The 19,083-nt window shown below is 38.5% G+C and overlaps 1 protein-coding gene across 1 annotated transcript in view; it reads left to right on the top strand.

Annotated features, from left to right (window-relative positions):
- TLN2 (talin 2) overlaps nt 1-19,083 on the top strand; it is a 122,075-nt gene that overhangs the window by 31,438 nt on the left and 71,554 nt on the right. The window contains exons 3-13 of the mRNA XM_065688114.1: nt 4,372-4,542; nt 5,187-5,284; nt 5,779-5,908; nt 7,342-7,494; nt 8,311-8,453; nt 9,859-9,986; nt 13,945-14,008; nt 16,029-16,133; nt 16,813-16,968; nt 17,548-17,649; nt 18,537-18,613. Of these exons, the coding sequence (XP_065544186.1) occupies nt 4,407-4,542; nt 5,187-5,284; nt 5,779-5,908; nt 7,342-7,494; nt 8,311-8,453; nt 9,859-9,986; nt 13,945-14,008; nt 16,029-16,133; nt 16,813-16,968; nt 17,548-17,649; nt 18,537-18,613 (1,292 nt within the window). The 5' untranslated portion in view covers nt 4,372-4,406. The remainder of the gene's footprint in view (nt 1-4,371; nt 4,543-5,186; nt 5,285-5,778; nt 5,909-7,341; nt 7,495-8,310; nt 8,454-9,858; nt 9,987-13,944; nt 14,009-16,028; nt 16,134-16,812; nt 16,969-17,547; nt 17,650-18,536; nt 18,614-19,083) is intronic.

Here is a 19,083-nt window from a genome sequence, read left to right on the forward strand (position 1 = left end):
CTGGTTTGCTCTTCTCAAACGACACCAGGAGGAAAAGAAGTTTTAAATGAACTGCCAGTGGAAATTAAGGGTGGGTATGCTTTGACATCAGGTTTTTTCTGTTATTTTGAGGACATATCTCAAGCAAATACATCCAAGTTTTTGTTCGATTTGTTAGTTTGTGACTTGCTGTCCGTAGTTACCTTAGTTTTCTAGCTTATTTTATATCAAACAAATTAATAGAAAGGCATTTTACAGCTTTATTTCATGTCAGGGGAAAATAAAATGTTCAGAGCTATAAATATTTTAACTATTTCGTAGAATCATAGAAGAATTTCAACAAAGAATGTTTTTTGTATTTAATGTTCAAACTGTCTCACTGAAAACACCTACTTTGCAAGGGATAGGGAGATGTTTAGATTTGTAGATATTGGTCCCTACGGTTCCAGAAAATTCCTTTTAATGAAGAGAAATGGTTAAGGAAAAATAGTTTACCTGTCTGTTGAGTTGTATCTGCTTCAAAGTCTGTACTTGTTGTAATTTAACAGTAAAAATTTAACAATTTAGCATCCTAGCTCTAGCTGTTCTGAGGATGTGTGTATGCAGGGAATATTTGGGAAGGATACAGTAACTTGAGCTGGGAACTAAAGTAAGGCTGTGTACATGGAAGTGCAGATGCCTGCTGCAAGCTTTATCCTCCCAACTTACAGTAACCAGAGGCTATGGTGACCCAGCTAGCCAGTGACCATTCTTTGCCATGCGGTGCTCCTGCTCCTCTCCTGGAGAGTCCTAGTCCCTCAGATGTTCTGGCAAATCCTCTGTATAATCTCTCCATAACCCAGTTCTGTCAAAAAGTGAGGGAAAGAGCCTTCAAAAATGCAATGGCAAACACACACACGAAGTGTCAGAATTGGTTGAGAGAGTGATTATGTGAACAGAAACACTGGCAGCTGTGAGAGGGACTGTTAACTCCTGGAGCTGAAGGGGAGGTGGTTGCTGCCTGGTTATTCTGTAGAGTGACTTTAAAGAACCTAAATATTGCCTGGTTCTTATGTCTTTCTTTTCAGCACTTTATAGTATCTTGGGGTTTATGCCTTTGAGCTATTTTTGCTTGTTTACTTTGTTGGTATGCTATCTCTTTGGGCACACAGAGCGCTGCTCATTTTGATTCAGGCACTGGTTATAATCTTGTTTTGTTGGGATTTCCCAGAACCTGAGCACCGTGATGGTTCATCTTGAAGCCTTGATGTACACGCTGTGATACATACCTGGAGGCATTGGGTTCTCTCACTGACGATCTGTCACATTTTAAAAGCTCAGAGCTGTTGTTAGGTCTCTCAAACCTGTCAGATCCATAATTTATTACTTCGGTCCCCAGCCTTGCAAGCATAGATCAGTCACAGCCTGATTTAGAAATTCTCTACTTCATTACTCACAGAGCATTAGACTTCATACCAGGCAAACCATTCCTTCCAAAATACTCTTAATTTCCTGAAACCTTTTGATTTTTGGCCAGCCATTCCAGAGACAGTGATTTTGGGGAGCAGAGTCTATTACCTGCACAGAGAAATATTTAAATGTTGTGTGAATCAATGTATAGAAGATAAAGGGAACGTGGGAGATAATTTCCCTGTGTTTTTCTCTGTGATCTCAGCACTTTTTCTTTACCAAGCTCTTAGTCCTTTTGAGAAAAACCAGCTGTCCTATTTTGGCTGTTACCCAGGAGATGGAAACTGCATGTCCTGTTATTACTGAAGGCCAAGTGGGGAAGTTTAGAGCCTGAAGGTAACCTGGAGACAAATGGAAACCTTTTTTTTAAGTTTGATAATGCAGTGTTGGAGGAAGCTGGTAACTCATGGGCTCTTTTCATAAGCTTTTTCTGATAAAACATCCTTTGGTGTCTCCAAAACCAAAAGCACTGAGTTGAAGGAGACCAGATCACCTATATATTTAGGTCCTTCCTTCTTTAAGGAGTTGAATTTGACCCTGAAAAACAGGAGGGGCATTGTGGAGGTCACAGTGACAGGTTCCTAACTTTTAAAATTGTGTTAAAGATGTTAAATTGTTGTGTCTGTGTATGTACGGCAGGGAAAAAAAAGGTTCTTTTGCAGAATGGAAGGCCTAGGTTGAGAACATGGGTGGGTAGAGAAGAACCACCCAAAATGCAGACATAGTAAAAACTACAATAAAAATTGAGCAGCTTCCCTGTAGATGTTGTGGACTCCATTGGAATGGAGTTTTGCCAGAGTTTGGCAAGGACAGACACTGATGTCACTTTATATCATTTCTGAAGTGGGGTAGAAAATAGAGGAGATAGGGAGTTTAGAGTGTTGCGTTGTAATGGCCCTGCTCTAACACAGTGACCAGACAGAAGACAGAGCCCAGATTGTGGCTCACTTTACCACACTGGAAGCTGACAGCCAGGTTCCAGAGGTCAGCTCTGAGTTACAGCAGCCTACTGAGCAACTTGGTCGGACTGTTTTCTAAGTTGATCTGTCTCTTTTCCAGCTGTTAGTGTGTCACGGCATTTTAACAGTGCACATGAATATAATTACTCTTCCTGGGACCATTCTGGACGGTGAAAAACTGTTCTAATCTGTGGTTTCTAAGGGTATTTCAGGTTTTGGGATGTTCTGAGGTTTACTTATGTATAAGTAAAAAAGTGCTAAACTGAACTGAGTTACGGTAAATCTCTGTGGAGATGTATTTTCTTTGTCTTGTATTTACTTTGTGCTGCTGCTACTGTACTGAACCATTACTTCTGAAATGAAAACATCTTTTGGACAGATATTGGGAACTCGTTTTTGGTGGTAGGGTGAGTTCTTCATTTACTTTTCAGACCTCTGCCTAGAATCATTGGTTCAAAATACAGTCTGTTTTGTTACCAGATAGTGATAGATTAGGAGAACGCTAAGGTGTGTAGGTTAATGTTTCTTGTATGTTTTTTCGGTTGTTCACGCCTTTTCCTTTGTCAGATAGCATTTCGTACTGGTAGTGAGTAGTCTTAGAAGTACTAAAAGATCTGAAGGAGGATGATATGCTTTTGAGAGGCAGATGGATGGGCTCCCCAAAAACATGGAGGCAGCATAACGCCTTAGAGCTAAAGCTGCTCCTAAAGGTTATCGTACAGAAATGGTTTAGCTCTGTCTATGCTGTGGATAAGGGCTGCAGTCACTGAGCTCAGTGCATTGGCCAAATGTAAACTGTGGTTCCTTCATATTTCTCAAAGTAATTTTGCCAAACTGAGTACCTGAACTGTAAAAAGATGCACAGCTGGGGTTTAAAGTTTTGTTGAACTACTGGAATTTGTCCTATTCAAATTATTATAGTCATCGGTAGTCCACAGAATCCTACGTCCTCCTGTTTAAAACTACACATACATGAATTTATGCAGACAGGATTTGGGTATTCTGGTAGATTCTGTGTTTGTGCAGCAAGGACTTCAGTACTGAAGAGTTCTTGGAGATCACTGTGGAAAGTCTAATGATGGAAGAGTAGTTTGGCGTGTTATGACAGCAAGGGAAGACACTTGAGAGAAAACCCAGACTATCTACAAAATGAAGCAAAACAAAATGCATCTGTAGCTTCCTGTTTCTGTAGACAAATGCTGTCAAATTCAGTGAAGTTTCTGAAATAGAACTGAAATGAAAAATAGCTCGTTCTTGAAGCTCTGGGTAGCTGGGCAACAGGATAAAAACATCTAGCAGATATATGTGGAGACTTGGAAAAAACCACAGTGCAGTTTTGCATGCTTAAGAATCTTCAGTAAGGAGAAGTTGCATACTAAAAAAATCATAGAATTAGAACCACAGAATGTTTTGGGCTGGAAGAGAGCTTAAATCTCAGTTCCAAACTCCTGCCACAGGCAGGGACACCTTCCACCAGACCAGGTTGCTACAAGCCCTGTCAAGCCTGGCTTTGCATGTCCAGCCAGGGATGCAGCAGCCACAGCTTCTCTGGGCAACCTCTGTCAGTGTGTTACCACTTCTTTAAGTTAATCTAAATTGTTAGTTACCATTTAATCTAAATGGTCTAATAAAAAAGTGTGGCAAGAGAAAAATAGTTTTCTGTCAGTAGTAAATAATGTTGACAATATATCCCATATGTGTATTGTTTTCCTGTGCAACATTTTGGTATACCTCAGACAAACCTTTACTTATGTGCACACAAGGTTCAAGCAAATTCATCACAAGATGAATTTCCAGTGTACCAAGAAAAATCCATGGTTTGGATAGTTTTTAGCTTGGTGATGCTAATGGAACTTTATGTAGAACTGCATTTGAATAAATATAATTCTTCTGAACTAAATTCAAATATTTTTAATGAAAAGTTGAGTGTATTAAAGCATGAAGTGGAAACCCCTAAGCAATAATGCTGTTATTGTTTTCTCAGGTACTTTAGTAGGAACTTTGAAGTGACTTGGCACCATGGTAGCTCTTTCCTTGAAGATCTGTGTCCGCCACTGCAATGTAGTGAAGACGATGCAGTTTGAACCATCCACTGCAGTGTATGATGCCTGTAGAGTTATTCGTGAACGAGTGCCAGAGGCTCAAACAGGGCAAGGTGAGTTCCTGTATTTGTCCTTAGTAAATTAATTGGCTGAATTGAAAGTAAAGAGAGACCCGTTTGGGGTTTTTTGAGCTGTTCTGTTCCTCCGTTTATCTTTCAGGCTGGGCAATTTGTTTTGGTGTGTTGTTTGGTTGTTTTTTTCATGTGTGTGTGTGTGTGTGTGTGTAGTTTTGTGGTTTTGGGAAGTGTGTGTTTGGTTTTTTTCCAAACGTAAGGCATGGAGTGAAAGGCACAAAGTGTGAATAAATTTGTAAGTGATAGAAGGTAGCTGCATCCTTTTTCTTCCTTCTGTCCTGACAGAGTTTTTTCTACAAAGGGTGCTTTCTAAAGCAGTGTTTGTGGCAATGCTCTCTAGGAAAGTCGGTGCTGGCTTACTGTTGTGCTTCAGCAAAGGAAGCAACAACAAGGATTACGAAAGAATGGCTGGACATCTCCAAAATGTGCAAAAGGAAATGTTTGAAATGAGTTAATAACTAAAAGCATCACCATTCTGTGCATACCATATTCACAATGCTGCTACATGTTAATTGAGTTTAACCCTGATTTAAGCTTTAAGCTTAACCCTGGTGCTGAATAACCTTGAATAAAATCATGTTGGCTTTATTAGGTTTGATGAGTCTGTCTCCTCTGTTCCACAGCCTCTGACTACGGATTGTTCTTATCGGATGAAGATCCGCGGAAAGGTATATGGCTGGAGGCTGGACGAACGCTGGATTATTACATGCTGAGAAATGGGGTATGGTGCAAGTCTGTTGCTTCTTTCATCAGCAGGTTGTTAGAAAACTTGTTTCTCAAAGAGCAAGAAGAATACTTAGCGTTTGGAAGTGTAGGAATAACCTTTAATGAAAGGTCACCTCAAATATAAAGGGTATTCTTCATACTAAATACGATGAGGTCATACTTGCTTACATTATGGCCAGCTCGCTTGCAACCAAAAGGGATTGCTATCCTTTTTAAATGCTAAACAAGCTTTTGCAGCACAAATGTGCTTTGGTCTGTCTTCTCCCATTTAGGTTTTGGTCTAGCCAGCTAGGACAAGCTCTTAAAAATTACATTTGCAGAACTAAAACACTTCTCAAGTTTGTTACATAAGTAAGTTTGCCTATAATATAACAAAGGAAAAATGGCAGCTTGGAGGGGTTGGGAAACAAATCCTGGTTTAGGCATCTAGGTGGGTTGGCTTGTGGTGGCTTCCAAAAGCATTTAGAAACAGTATTGTTTACTTTCTAGGATATACTGGAGTACAAAAAGAAGCAGAGACCTCAGAAAATACGTATGTTGGATGGGTCAGTGAAAACAGTCATGGTGGATGATTCTAAAACAGTTGGTGAATTGCTGGTTACCATTTGCAGCAGGATAGGTAAGATTCTGGGACCCACCTACTTAAGAAGTTGTTTTCAGCTGTATTTGCATTTTGATTTTTATGATGTGATATGTGTTACTGACTAGAAATTACTGGCATATATGTTAAAATATTTAAATTTGTTATCAGTTAAAATTTACCAAAAGCATCTCTGGTATCTGTTCTCCAGGTTTTATGAAAGTCTGTAGAGTTAGCTTATATCCTTAAACTTCAATATCTAGCAGGTAAAGGCACAAAGTTATCTAAAAGTATAGCTACAATTTTTTTACTGTATGTTACATTTACATACACTTTCATGCTTAGAGAGTTTGATTTATACTTAATGTGATAGAACATAAAATACTGTTAACCTTGAAATATACCTAAACTTAAGGATCTATGTTGTTATGATTTAGGGTTGATAACAGCATCATTTGTGAAACAACATATGGAAGCCTTCCAGAGCAGCTGGTCAGAAATGTGTCATATTGGTTATACTGTCTGTATTTACCTAAATAGAGATGTTTTGGAAAACTAATTCATATTTAACTATAAACATGCATGCAGCATGGATTAGCTTAAATCATCTTAAACCATGCTTAATTCTCATTTAGAATTAAAGTGGACTTAATTTGATTTAGATTAATTTGCTTGGAAAGTGAATTAAGCTAAATTTAAATTCATCTGTTTCAATTTTGTTTAAGTGTTTCTATGCTGGATTCCAATGTGCTGTGACTACTTTACTTAAGAAATTAGTTTGACTTATTTTCATGTATGCGATCATGTAGGTGAGCTTTTAATTTGCTTTCCTGTGTAACATAAATGTGCTTTACCAAGCAGTGGAAGAAACCCAAGCAGAACAAAGAAATGAGAGCAACTTAGCACGCATGCTAAATGCTGTGAACTGTTTTATTGATTCAGTTTCATGTAATATTAATGGGAGGAGTTGAGTTTTAAAAGCCGTATATTTCACATTTCTATTTCTCAGTCTGCTCTGCCACATTTCTTCTACACATGGTGGGCAAGCTGAAATGACTCAGTTCTCAGGAAGCAGTTGTAGGCATCCATGAAAGGAAATTTACTATGACGTGTCCCCATTTTGGAATTCATTGCTATTTTAAATTCCATCATGTTTTTAAGCTGGCAGCTGCTCTTGGTAGATGACTGAAAAACGATAATTTCTTTCCGAAAGTAGAAAATGCAACATATGACGAAGGAATGATGTATTTTAAGGATAATGCCGGGTATTGGAGAGGTGTCTTGAATGCAGAAGTTGTTAATTATTCTTGGGATCTCATACCCCATACACTGTTCCAGCATTCCATCTGCAATATTTTACTGTACCTGAAATGAACCGCTGGTGGTTTAATATATAGAGAAGAATATTTCACCTGTCCTAAAATGTATGAAGTTTTTATTGTTACAAGCACTGGATTTATTTATGATTCCAGGAATAACAAATTATGAGGAATATTCCTTAATCCAGGAGAGCATTGAAGAAAAAAAGGAGGAGAGTACAGGAACACTTAAGAAAGACAGGACATTGTTGCGAGATGAAAGAAAAATGGAAAAATTGAAAGCAAAGCTTCATACAGACGATGATTGTAAGTCATGGATTCCAGGATAATTCTTCAATTAATATCTTTCCACAGTTCAGTGCAACAAAACCATACAGGAATGCATTTTTAGATTCTTCAGTGTGTCTCAGTTGATCCTTACCTGTATTTTTGCACCTTTTTATATACAGTGTCATCAATTTTAAAATTAGGTAGATGGACAAGTTGTTGCATCTAATTGTAAGAGTAAGCAAGTCTTTTGAAGTGCGTTTTGTTACTTTTTTTGGTATGGGAGTTGTAACTGAAGTGTGAAGGGTCATTTCTGTAATGACCATTTGTTCTTCTTCAATAAAGTGGGATATTTAAATATCGATGCCTGCTGAAAGCCATCAAAAGGAAGTTGTGTCTTTGAAGGTACGAAGTTTTAGTCTAAATGGAGCATGCCAAAGAGCTAAGACACCATTTGATTAACTGTAACTGGCAGGAAGATGTTTTAAAGTTGCAATCAGGGATAAGAAACAGAACAATTTGGTTTAGGGGGAAAATATGGTAAACTTTCAAGTAATTTTGCAATGAAGCTTTGAAGATCTAAATGTGGTATTGAAAGGTTGCTCTAGTTGTTTCTTCAACAATATTAATGGTGTTTTAGGCGTAGTAAATTCTTGTTTCTCAGCAGTGCATTCTTCAGTTCTCTTTTGTAGCCACCTTCAACCCCAATAATTAGAAACAGAAGTGGAAGGAACATTTTTTTTGCTGTGTTTTTCCCCTCCAGTGGAAATAACAATTTTCACATGATTTTCACATCAGCTTTTAACACTGGCAACGCTTTGTGTTTAACTGTGTGCATGTCTGGTTCTGTTACAGTAAATTGGCTGGATCATAGCCGAACGTTTAGAGAACAAGGGGTCGATGAAAATGAAACACTACTCTTGAGGCGAAAGTTCTTTTATTCAGACCAGAACGTAGATTCAAGAGATCCTGTTCAGCTTAATTTGCTTTATGTCCAGGTACAGTATATGGACCAGAGGCAAGGGTTCTGTCTTGTCTGAGGAAACCTGTGTTGTTTAATGACAGACATTTTGTTGCTGAAATACTTCATCTTCTAGAATTCCAGTTCTGGATGTGCTTTAGAGAGAAAATAAACACAAGGCTCCAAGAATACGTGATAGTCCAGAGGCTTTGCTGATTTTTTTTTTTTTTAATCAAATAGTTTCAACTCAATAAGGACTCAACCAAAAATCCACTGACTTTCACATCCTGCTTCCTTAAAATTAATGAATGTCTGTTTAAGTTGTTCTTTTTAGTTCTTCTCCACGTTCTCTTCTATAGGTGTTTTCTCTGTAGTACGGAATCTCAGCTCAGTCTTGCAACCAGCTTTCTGCTTCTCATCTCTTTCCCACCTTATCAGTGTTGAGAGCTGCTTCTGCATTCACTTTCCAGTCTTCAACCTAGAGAGCACACAAGGCAGGCAGGCTTCCTGTTCAAAATGGTATCATGTAACACAGTGGGTATCTATCTAGGCAGGTTCCCCAGTCTGTTAGAGGTACTTGAAGTATCTTAGCAAAGCTGAGTTTTATGCGTAAGATCTATTTAACTGAAGGCTCCAGTGCAGTGGCCTGCAGCGCAGTTCAACAAGCCCCCAAAACACACCAACAAAACAAATATTGCAATGTTCATTTGTTAAACTTGCAATTTATTCAAATGGGATTGCTCTAAATTACATTTTAAAACTCTGAGGCAAAAGATTTAGATGACTTTGCTTGTAAGACTGCAGTCCATTTTTCAAGCATTTTAGAAGACTGTATAACACTGAGCTCTTCTCCTGCCACTTAGGCTTTTTTTTTTTCCAGCTACTGTTGCAACAGTATGTGTTGATTCTGCCTTGTCATTGTTTTATCTATGAATAGATGAGTGACCACTAAATTTAAATATCAGGAAGGAAAATGCTGTTTGCCTTTTGGTGTTCCCATTTCACAATAGTAATATGGGTTTTGCTTACTAGATGCGCAGATCGTTTTCCCTGCTATTGTGAGGTGCTAAGATGTAAAAGCTTTTACATGTGTGCATGTACACACACATGTATCTCTATATATATGCATTTACATACACATAAATGTATATATAGATGTTGTATTTTATATATGTACGGCAGGAAATGGGTGTCATGTCCTCCTTTTGATGAAGGTTGTTACAATCTTGGTTTCAGTAAGTCTCCATCAGTATTCACTAGAAAATAATCTAGCCCTTTATTGATTTTATTAGTCCTAAACACATCCAGAATGGATTGATAAAAACACTGAGACAGAGAAGTGTGTTACTGGATGCTTGGGCCATGTTAAAGCTTTCAAGGCATTTCAGAGATGTAATAGTTATTTTGTATGTCCCTGACATGTCTTTGCTTACCTCCTATAGGCTCGTGATGACATTCTGAATGGGTCCCATCCTGTCTCCTTTGAGAAGGCCTGCGAGTTTGGAGGCTTTCAAGCGCAGATCCAGTTTGGACCTCATGTAGAACACAAACACAAACCTGGATTTTTAGAGTAAACACTTCTAACTTCTAAATTTGGGTGACCTCAAGTGTAACTAATGTTGAGCTGTCACGGACTGAATGTATTTTAGTACTTCAGGTGGAGGTAATCAGAATCAGTGGGTTTTCTGTAGCAATCTCACTGTGAAGAGTCTGGTTGCAAAAACCAGCAACCCAAACTGATATGAGAACCTTGGGCAGTGGCTTATTAGACAGCACAGGGCAGCAGCTCCAATAGGGTCCCAGTTAAGTATGCAGCTGGATTCCCCAACCACCTGGTAATGGGGGAAGACTGGGATTTTGTTCTTCTGTATAAGTGCCTGCATTTCGTAATGCCATGAGTGAATTAAGCATACATCAGTATATATCACAGATGTTCTGATTTTCTAGGAAAGTAGAAAATGAATGGAAAGATGCTTTGTCATTTGAATAGAGTTAATGTTGCTGTGTATGGAGGTTAAATTTTACAGTCTCCTTTAGTGACAGTAGCTAGTTTTTCAGATTCACCCTTTCATGGTGTTATGTGAATGGAGATCTAGAACCTTGCACATTGTTTCAGATGCAGGCAGGAGTCTTGCTTACAACTGACCCATCCTTTAATCCTTATTGTGAAACTTAACTGCTACCAGCAGGGCAAGTTCAGTTTGACTGAAATTTAGATGTTCCATTTTTCTACTGATTTGATTTTCTGATTGGTTTTCCTGCAGTAGAATTAACTGAGGGCCAGAGTCTGAGGAAAGGAATGTAGGAAGGTAAAAGAAAGCTATTTAAGCTATTTACTGCACACTCCATCCAGCCTTGCCTGCGTATGAGGCTCACAGATACCTTAATGGGGTGCACAAAACAATGGGTGCATGCTTGGTTTCTGTCCTGTTCCACTGGCTGAGTGCTCAGTGCTGACTCTTACACTTTCTTTGTGAGTCTGAGTCTGGGGTTTACTGTCTCTCGGGAATTACTTCAATATGGTGGCTTGTTTCAGAACATGCAATGCTGCAACACTGTTGGTTTGAAACACTTCACTTTTGAAAGCTTTTCCAGAAGTAGCAGTTCAGTTACGCATACAAACCATGTGAACAAACATTCTCCAGTTCCAAGTAATAATTAGCTTCTGTTTGTGCCGTCTGTCTGCTACTGGTTGGCCCACGAACATTTCTTAATGGAGCCACTGATGTCTTGAATTATGAGGACTCAGTGTAATAGCTTCAGTGTACTCGTGGTTCTTATTCCTTAGAACAGTGACCAGTTACACAACAATCTTCCTCTGGGACTTGTCCATCGTCTACTTATTCTTCCCTTCTGCATCTACTCACTCAAGAGGATTCCTGCAGCAAGCCATTAGGGTATTACCTCATGGCAAGCTACTGTTGTGTCATGGTAATGATTTAAAGAGTTAGATGTTCCCAGCAAGAGTTGGTTTAAATTTTTAAAGCTGTAATTCCCCCCACACTTCAGCAGCAGTTTTGCACACTGCTGCACGGAGTTGATGAAATGATCCTTGGGTTTTTTAGGGGTTCTGCCTGGTCTTCTCTAGTGTCAAGATTTAATTTCTTTTCCTTCTTTTCAGCTCTCCTATAGTAACTGTGTTTTATAGTGGACTAAAACTACTGGCTGGATGACATTACTACTTAGTATGCAGTGTTAGATAGTTTGAAGTCCTTCACAGGATGAAGTCATCAAACATATAAAGTGCATTATCTTTTTTTAATCCTAACAGAAATGAAACGTATAAATAACTGCGCTGTGTGTTAGAAAGTGAATGTTACTCCAGTGGGAATCATTTAGAATTCCAGAATCATTTGGAATTCCAAAATTGAGAATCTTGTTATTTTCTGCAGAAAATTTTCATTACTATTGTTTTATTTTCATGTGAATGGGCTTTGACTGTAGCAGGATCAAGCCTTGCAGGTCACTAAGTGTAATCCCTTGCTGTGCTAATTATTTTGTTCCCTGGAAATGCATCTGTCATCCTTTCAGAAAAGAAATTTTCTTGTTGTTTTCCTTTTTCTTTTTGAAAAAGTTTGAGGTTTTTTAAAGCTTCATCAAACTATGTCAGACTCTTTGGTGGATGAATGCTGCTTCTCTTCAAGTGTGAAAGTAGTTACGTTTCACGTAAACTATATGCTGTAACTCAGTATGTGAAATACATTTGAGACGTGTCCGTTCACTCATCAGTGAAACCTGAACATGCTGCAGATTCCCTTAAGGAGAATGTGTCAGCTCATACTGAAAACAGCATGTAACAGAATGGTACTAGGATTTCTTAGAGTTGTTTTGAAACAGCGTGGTTTATTTTGCCATGTCTGCAAGATATTTATATAGAGAGAACTTTTGGATTCTTTTTTTTGGATTCTTGGTACAGATGAAGATTATTACCTGCATCTTGTTAACACTTTGGCTGTAGGAATTCTCTTGAAGGTCATGCCAAAGTAAATTGTGAAAGCTCTTAAACTATCAAGTTGCAAACAGTCCTTCTTCATGCCCTTCCTCATACAGCTGAAGTTTTGCATTGTACCTACAGGGGGACACTGTGTTTAAATTTGCTGAGAGAATATCTAATAAAGAACTTACATTAGTCATATACGGATAGGAAAGGAGCGCCTGAAATGCTCGCCTTGGCTTTTTCTTTCCAGGCACAACGGGTGCCCATAAACTCAGTTTATTAATCTAGCCTGTTTTCCCGTCTTAAACTGCCTTTTTTCAAGAGCACTGGCTTTACCTTTATGCTAATGAAAAACAATAAATATGTTGGCACTTGTGTACAGTCTTTACATACAAATGGATTCAAAATTAATTTGGCTGTCCAGCCTTCCCCACCCAAGGATGTGTCTGTGGAAACAAGTACTGGGAAGAGATTTCATTATCATGTATTAATGAGATGTATCTACTGGAGCATTGTAAGAAAGATCAGCAAGGTCAGTTGGTCTCACTTTGTTTTATATTGCTAGAGCTTTATGGAAAACAACCTTTGTATGATAGTAGGTAGTTCTATCTTCCTATGTTAATAGTGTGCTTGCTTACTGAATAGATAAAAATGAGAAGGGGATTCTCCAGTCATGCTTTTTCTGTGATTCTCAGTTGTTCAAAGCACAAGGAAACCTTAGAAACCAGTTTTTTGGATTGTGGAAGTTTCCTCAGACTGAATATGTGACATAGTTTCTTCAGAGTAGGGTGTTTTCACGTGGGAAAGTGCAATCCACAAAGGAACATTTGCTAAAGCACGACGCTGATATGTCTTTAAGTTGGGTTGGTGTCTGGCTGAGATAAAGGGTTCATTTTGTTATACAGCAAGGAAGTGCCAGTGATGTGTTTAAAGATTCTGACTTAACTCTACCATGGAGGCTAAACTGACTTAGATTACTTTGTATTCTGACACCATTAGTAATTGAATGCTACAAAAATTAGGACTGATTTTTTTTTTTTTTTTACTTTGCTTTTGAGAAAGTGCCTGGTATTAAGCATTCACTTAAATGGCTTTGCAGTTTTTCAGTAAAATATTAGTGTTCTAACATTTGAAAGGCACAGAGGAAGAACTTGGTCCAGCGCATCAGTAAAACAAAGAGCTACTGGAAAGTGATGGCAGTGTCTGAACGCAGACTCAGAGCTGGCTCAATTTTTGATGTCCCCTTCTTCCCCCAGATTGCAATGACTGTATCTGGACTTAGTTGTGAACCCGTCTGAGATGCTGAGAGATACCGTATAGTTTAAGAATGGAAAATGACCTAGTTATTACTAACTTTTGATAACTTTTTAAAACATGAAGGGGTCTTACATAGGGATGTAACTGCAGTGTTTTCGGAAGCATGTAAGTTACCTTCGTGCTCTCACCCTACTTAGCCAGAATTTTGTTTCACTGCATAGGTATTTTATGCCTATTTAGGAAGCTTGAGGGACTTAACTGCCAATAAAGGAGCATGGGAAGTATCTCTCCTTGTGAAAGCACCATTAACTATGAATTCTTTTTTTTTTTCTAGCCTAAAAGAATTCCTGCCTAAAGAATATACCAAACAAAGAGGGGCTGAAAAGAGAATATTTCAGGTAATTTGAGACTGAAAAACCTACCATATCTTCACTTCCTTTTTAAGAAACGTACCGGCTTTCACAGACGTGTACTCTGTGTATACTTGAATTATATAACTATCAGAAAATCAAGTGTAAAGAATCCGTCAGCTTTTCCTTCTTCAGCAAGTGTATTGTCCTGATCCTTTTTTCTTCACTGATGATTATTCAGTGTACTTTGAAGGATAGAGTGTGAATATTCAATGTTCTTAAGATCTTTTTCTGTGTTGCATTGAAATGTAAGGGTATGTATTTGTACTAAAACAGAAGCACATTTAGGAAAGTAGTTTTAATTTTCTGCTTTCATTATTCAAGCATGAGCTTCAAGTAACACAGAGTTCTTCTAACTAATGCTGGAGTTCAGTGATGCGTCTGGGAACCTCACAGTTGTAAAAGACTGAAGCAGTTGAGTGTGAAATGTACTGGTATTATTGGAAATGGTCTCAGAGTCTGAGTACTGTGGATGCACTAAATATCTGTGCCTACTGAAAAATACTTTTGGCAATACAAGTAGAAAACATCTGAGGTCAGCACCTCATTTGGCTACTTGAAGGACCTACCAGTGTTCTGTGATCGCAGCTTGGGAGATGAGTTGAAGAGCAGGAACAGGTCGTATAATTTCCTGTGTCTGTTACACTCCAAGTCTAGGAATGGTGTAGCTCAGTAAGTCTGAGCTTATAGTACTGCTTCATAAATGAATATGCCTAATGCTTTCCTGTCCCGTCAGCTGCAATGATGTTGCAGTTTAAACAAAAAAAAATTCATACACTTCTAAGTATTGCTCTATCATGCTAGTCATAGCACGTGATTTTTGCCCAATTCAGATATGATCTATGAGTAGTTTCAATCATTACATGCTTCAGCGCATTGATAAGAAACTGATCAGTGAGGGCACTGATGCTGGGCAAAGATATAATAGCAAGTAGAATAAGCAAGTTGTCTTCCTGATAAAAATCAGGTGTTGCCCTGAGGCATAACACTATTGAGTTTGGCAGGTGATTTTCACCAAGTACTCCATCTGCAGTCACTACATTTGGGCTCCTTGCTTTTTTGGATCCCACCTGTGTTCTCTGTGCACTGAACTTGAGAGACATGATCAGTCTATGTCCTTGGGATGCAAAAGGCTTTTTGGAGTTGCAGTTGCTCATACTAGTGCTTCTCCATGAACCATTATCAAGATGGTAACTTAAACTGGAGTAGCAAAGTGTTTCCCATGTTCTTGGTGCTCTGCCAGCTGCCATCAGCCAGTATGAGAGGCGGCAACCAGCAGTTTAGAAGAGTGCAAGGGGAAGATGGGGTGTGATAGGGATCCCACAAACAGTGTTTAAATAGCAGGACACTGGGAGAGGATTTTCAGAAGAATGGTCTAGGGTAGGACAGCAGATGCTGTTTGAATACATGGTATTTGTAGCTGCCATTGTTTCCAGGTAATAGTTTATTAATGAGTAAGTTGCTAAAGTAATAAATAGAAATTGAGAGTTACCAGACAAACCTAGATGAGTATTCCAGGATTTTTATTTAGAAAAATAAATTAAAAAAAAGACTATTTAGAAAAATCATTGCTGCGTCTTCCATGTATAGAATTCTTTTCATGTGATGGAAAAAATTGTAGCTAACAGTGCAACTGGAGAAAAAAGCCTATTTGAAGAACCTGAAGAGATGAGAAATGGTCAATTGCATGGTGTGATGCCTTCCTGAGTCAGAAGGTTTGGGCACAAAGAAGGAATAAATAGTCTGTTCCTTGGAAAAAATGTGGGTGCTGGAACTTTTAAATTATTTTTTAAAGCTGAGTAAAGAGGTGTTAGTTTATGAAACCTAATGGTGCACAGGTTATGTTCTCCTTTGTGAGGAATTACAGGATACAGCTAACATTTTTTAGCCAGTATTGTTTTCAAACTCTCTGGTTGTAATGATTATTAACTGAGCATCCTTAAAAAGGTAAAAGCAAAACCCCTTTTTTGTTTGTTTCTGCCTAAGTGATGCTGAACTCTCTTTACAGGAGCACAAAAACTGTGGTGAGATGACTGAAATAGAAGCCAAAGTGAAGTATGTGAAGCTAGCCCGCTCCCTGCGGACTTACGGAGTGTCCTTTTTTCTTGTTAAGGTAATGTAGATAGATCTTGCTGTGATCATACTGTATGCTTGGTTATGTATTTACCTCAGATTCTTCACTAAGCAAAGGTCAAAGATGTTCTTTCAGCCTTCTGTCTGAGAGCAGCCTTTGGAAAAAGGTGTAAATTACGTGTGGGACAGAATTATAATTTCAGTGTAGATCCTTGTCATAGTTCTTCGAGAAAGTTAAATCTGTCATGATTTAAATTCTTTAAATCGACATTTCTGCTTTTTCTTTTGATTAGCAACAAAGTACTGTCTTCAGAAAAACTGGCTCATAACAAAGGCTCATAAGTTGTTGCTGTTTATAAGTTTAATGAGAATACAGATTGCATGCTGAAAAACTGCACTGGAAGAAAAGCTTTGTCAGCTGATAAGGTTTTACAGAGGCCAAAGATTTGTTACCACAATCCCTAAAATGCTTCCGTTTCTGGAGGAGGGGGAAGAGGGGAGTGTCTTCTGAACTGCATAGTAAAGATCCAGTAAAGACCAGCGCTTCTTAATGTTAATGCATTGCTTGAAAATCCCTGCCTGTGACCAGACAAACTGAGCCTGGAGTTTTAAATTGTCCTAGTCTGCATGCCAGGTGCTTCCTTCTGTCAGTATATTCCGTCATGCTTTTCTTTCTCCCGTGGCAAGCTCCATTTGAATGAAAACCAATTTTGTTTTAGGAAAAAATGAAAGGCAAAAACAAGCTGGTTCCTCGTTTGCTGGGTGTTACCAAAGACTCAGTGATGCGTGTGGATGAGAGGACCAAGGAAGTTTTGCAGGAATGGCCACTGACAACTGTAAAACGCTGGGCTGCCTCACCTAAAAGCTTCACTCTGGTAACCTTTTTGTATATATGCAGAGGCAGAGGGATCTATTTGGCAAGGAGAAAGGAAGATGGACATACATTCGGAACAAGTTCTTCATTGTAACTTGCTCTGTCTGTAATTCTCTAGCATTATATAGAGTCAGAGTCCTAAACTAATAAACTGGCCCATACTGCTGTCTAAAATCAATCTGTTTTTTGATGTTTCTAGATGGACCAGTTGCCCAAAAATACTGTATAAATCTCTTCAAAAAACACCAATTAAAACTGTTTTGTGCCTAACCACTAATGCTTTCGAATAGAATTCTGAAGACTTTTCTCCATCCTTCAGTGACCAAGTCTGATAAAGCCAGACTGAGAATGGGCATTTCAGTTTATGAAACGTCTGTTATTAAACTGCAAAAAAAGCATCCTTCTTCTCTTCTGCCTCACCCTCCATATATAAACTGGCTTAGAATCTTGGAGCAGTTCCACTTACAGTTGGATGTAATAATATGTCTGTACAAACAATTTTAAAACCTGAATTCTGTCATATTTGGTACTGAGAGGGATATTTTAATTTTGTTATTTTTTATTTTTTTACATCCTTCAGGATTTTGGGGAATATCAAGAAAGCTATTACTCGGTACAGACCACTGAAGGAGAACAGATCTCTCAGTTAATAGCAGGTTACATTGATATCATCCTAAAGAAGGTAAAGTACTAAGATAACGTAGTAAAAGTGCCGTAAAAAATTGCTGTACAGCAGTGCAAAAGCTCAAATGTGTGCAAGCTGCAGTTCTTTTTCTCTCATGAAGTCAGTGTCAGATTTAATAAATGTTAAATAAACTGCAGGTTTCTATAGATGATTTAAAACTTGATTCAAAAGTAACTTCACTCTCTAGTGTAAAACGAAAGCAGCCTTGCTGTCTTGATAGAATACAGATGTATTTCCACTCCCTTCCAGTCTTCAATTTCTTCTTTGCAATCTGCTGACACAGCCAGTTTTAAAGTGAATAGAATTAGGAACAGGTTAACTAATAAACCCCCATGAAGCTTCATGATACGAATGAGAAGCATGCTGTTTCCAGGTGTCAAGTTGAAGATATCTGTGTTTGAGGCATGTATGCATATAATAACATTTCAGGATGCTAAATATGACTTGTAGCTGAGTTCCAGTTATCTGAGTCAGTCTGATGCTCCTGAGTTAGAAGAGAACAGGAAGAGATATGGTACATGTCTGATCTGTACCAGGATTTGCTGTTGTTGCTTATCACTCAGTGCTCTAAATATTTTTTGTGAGGAAAGACTGTATCTCGGCACTTTTTTTATGCCTTTGTTCAAAAAAGCACCAATAGGCTTTTTTCCTTTATATGCTTAATCTGCCACGGCTTAGAACCTCCTCTTTTAAAGCGGGAGAGCACGCCTTCTGATGTAGAGGATATTGTGTCAAACACTGCCAAAAAGCGTGGTGTTCAGCACCAGACAGGACTGCAGATTATTTGACTAGGTTTCTGAAAAATGACAAGGGAATGGTGGAGAGAAAGCAAAAAGCAGCACGCGTTGTTTGACAACTATTTGTTATTTTTATTTCCCCTCCAGAAGCAAAGTAAAGATAGATTTGGACTTGAAGGTGATGAGGAATCAACCATGTTGGAAGAATCTGTTTCACCTAAGAAGTGAGTGTATACAACAGAAGGAAATACTCTTTGAGAGACGCCTTTTAGCCGGGCAGCTTTTTGTTCAAATGCAATACGGTAGTTATTACTGTTAAAGAAGGATTTTCTACAGGGTATTTCAGCAGAAGGAAGTACTACCCCCAAAGAGTTCAGCTGGCTCCTAGCTTCATATGAGGACTTAAGAGAGGTATTTGTCACAAAACTGGTGGTTAAAGAAACCAGCAGTGGCACCAGCTTGTGGTAACTTGACCCTTGAGCAAAGGAACTGAGGCTGTAATTCAGTAGGATGCTGGGGGGAGGGTACTTCAGCAGTAGTGAAGATGCACTGTATTTTTTATGTTCATGGAAATACCTAGGATTTACAAGGGTTTAGTTGCTTGTGTCTGCTAGGTCTGCTAGGTAAATTTAACTTTTGTCAGTTGTACACTGGATCTCGAACAGAGCTGCCTTATTTCATCAAATTGCTTTAG

Source organism: Lathamus discolor, chromosome 8, assembly GCF_037157495.1.
Source record: "Lathamus discolor isolate bLatDis1 chromosome 8, bLatDis1.hap1, whole genome shotgun sequence".
NCBI lineage: Eukaryota > Metazoa > Chordata > Aves > Psittaciformes > Psittacidae > Lathamus > Lathamus discolor.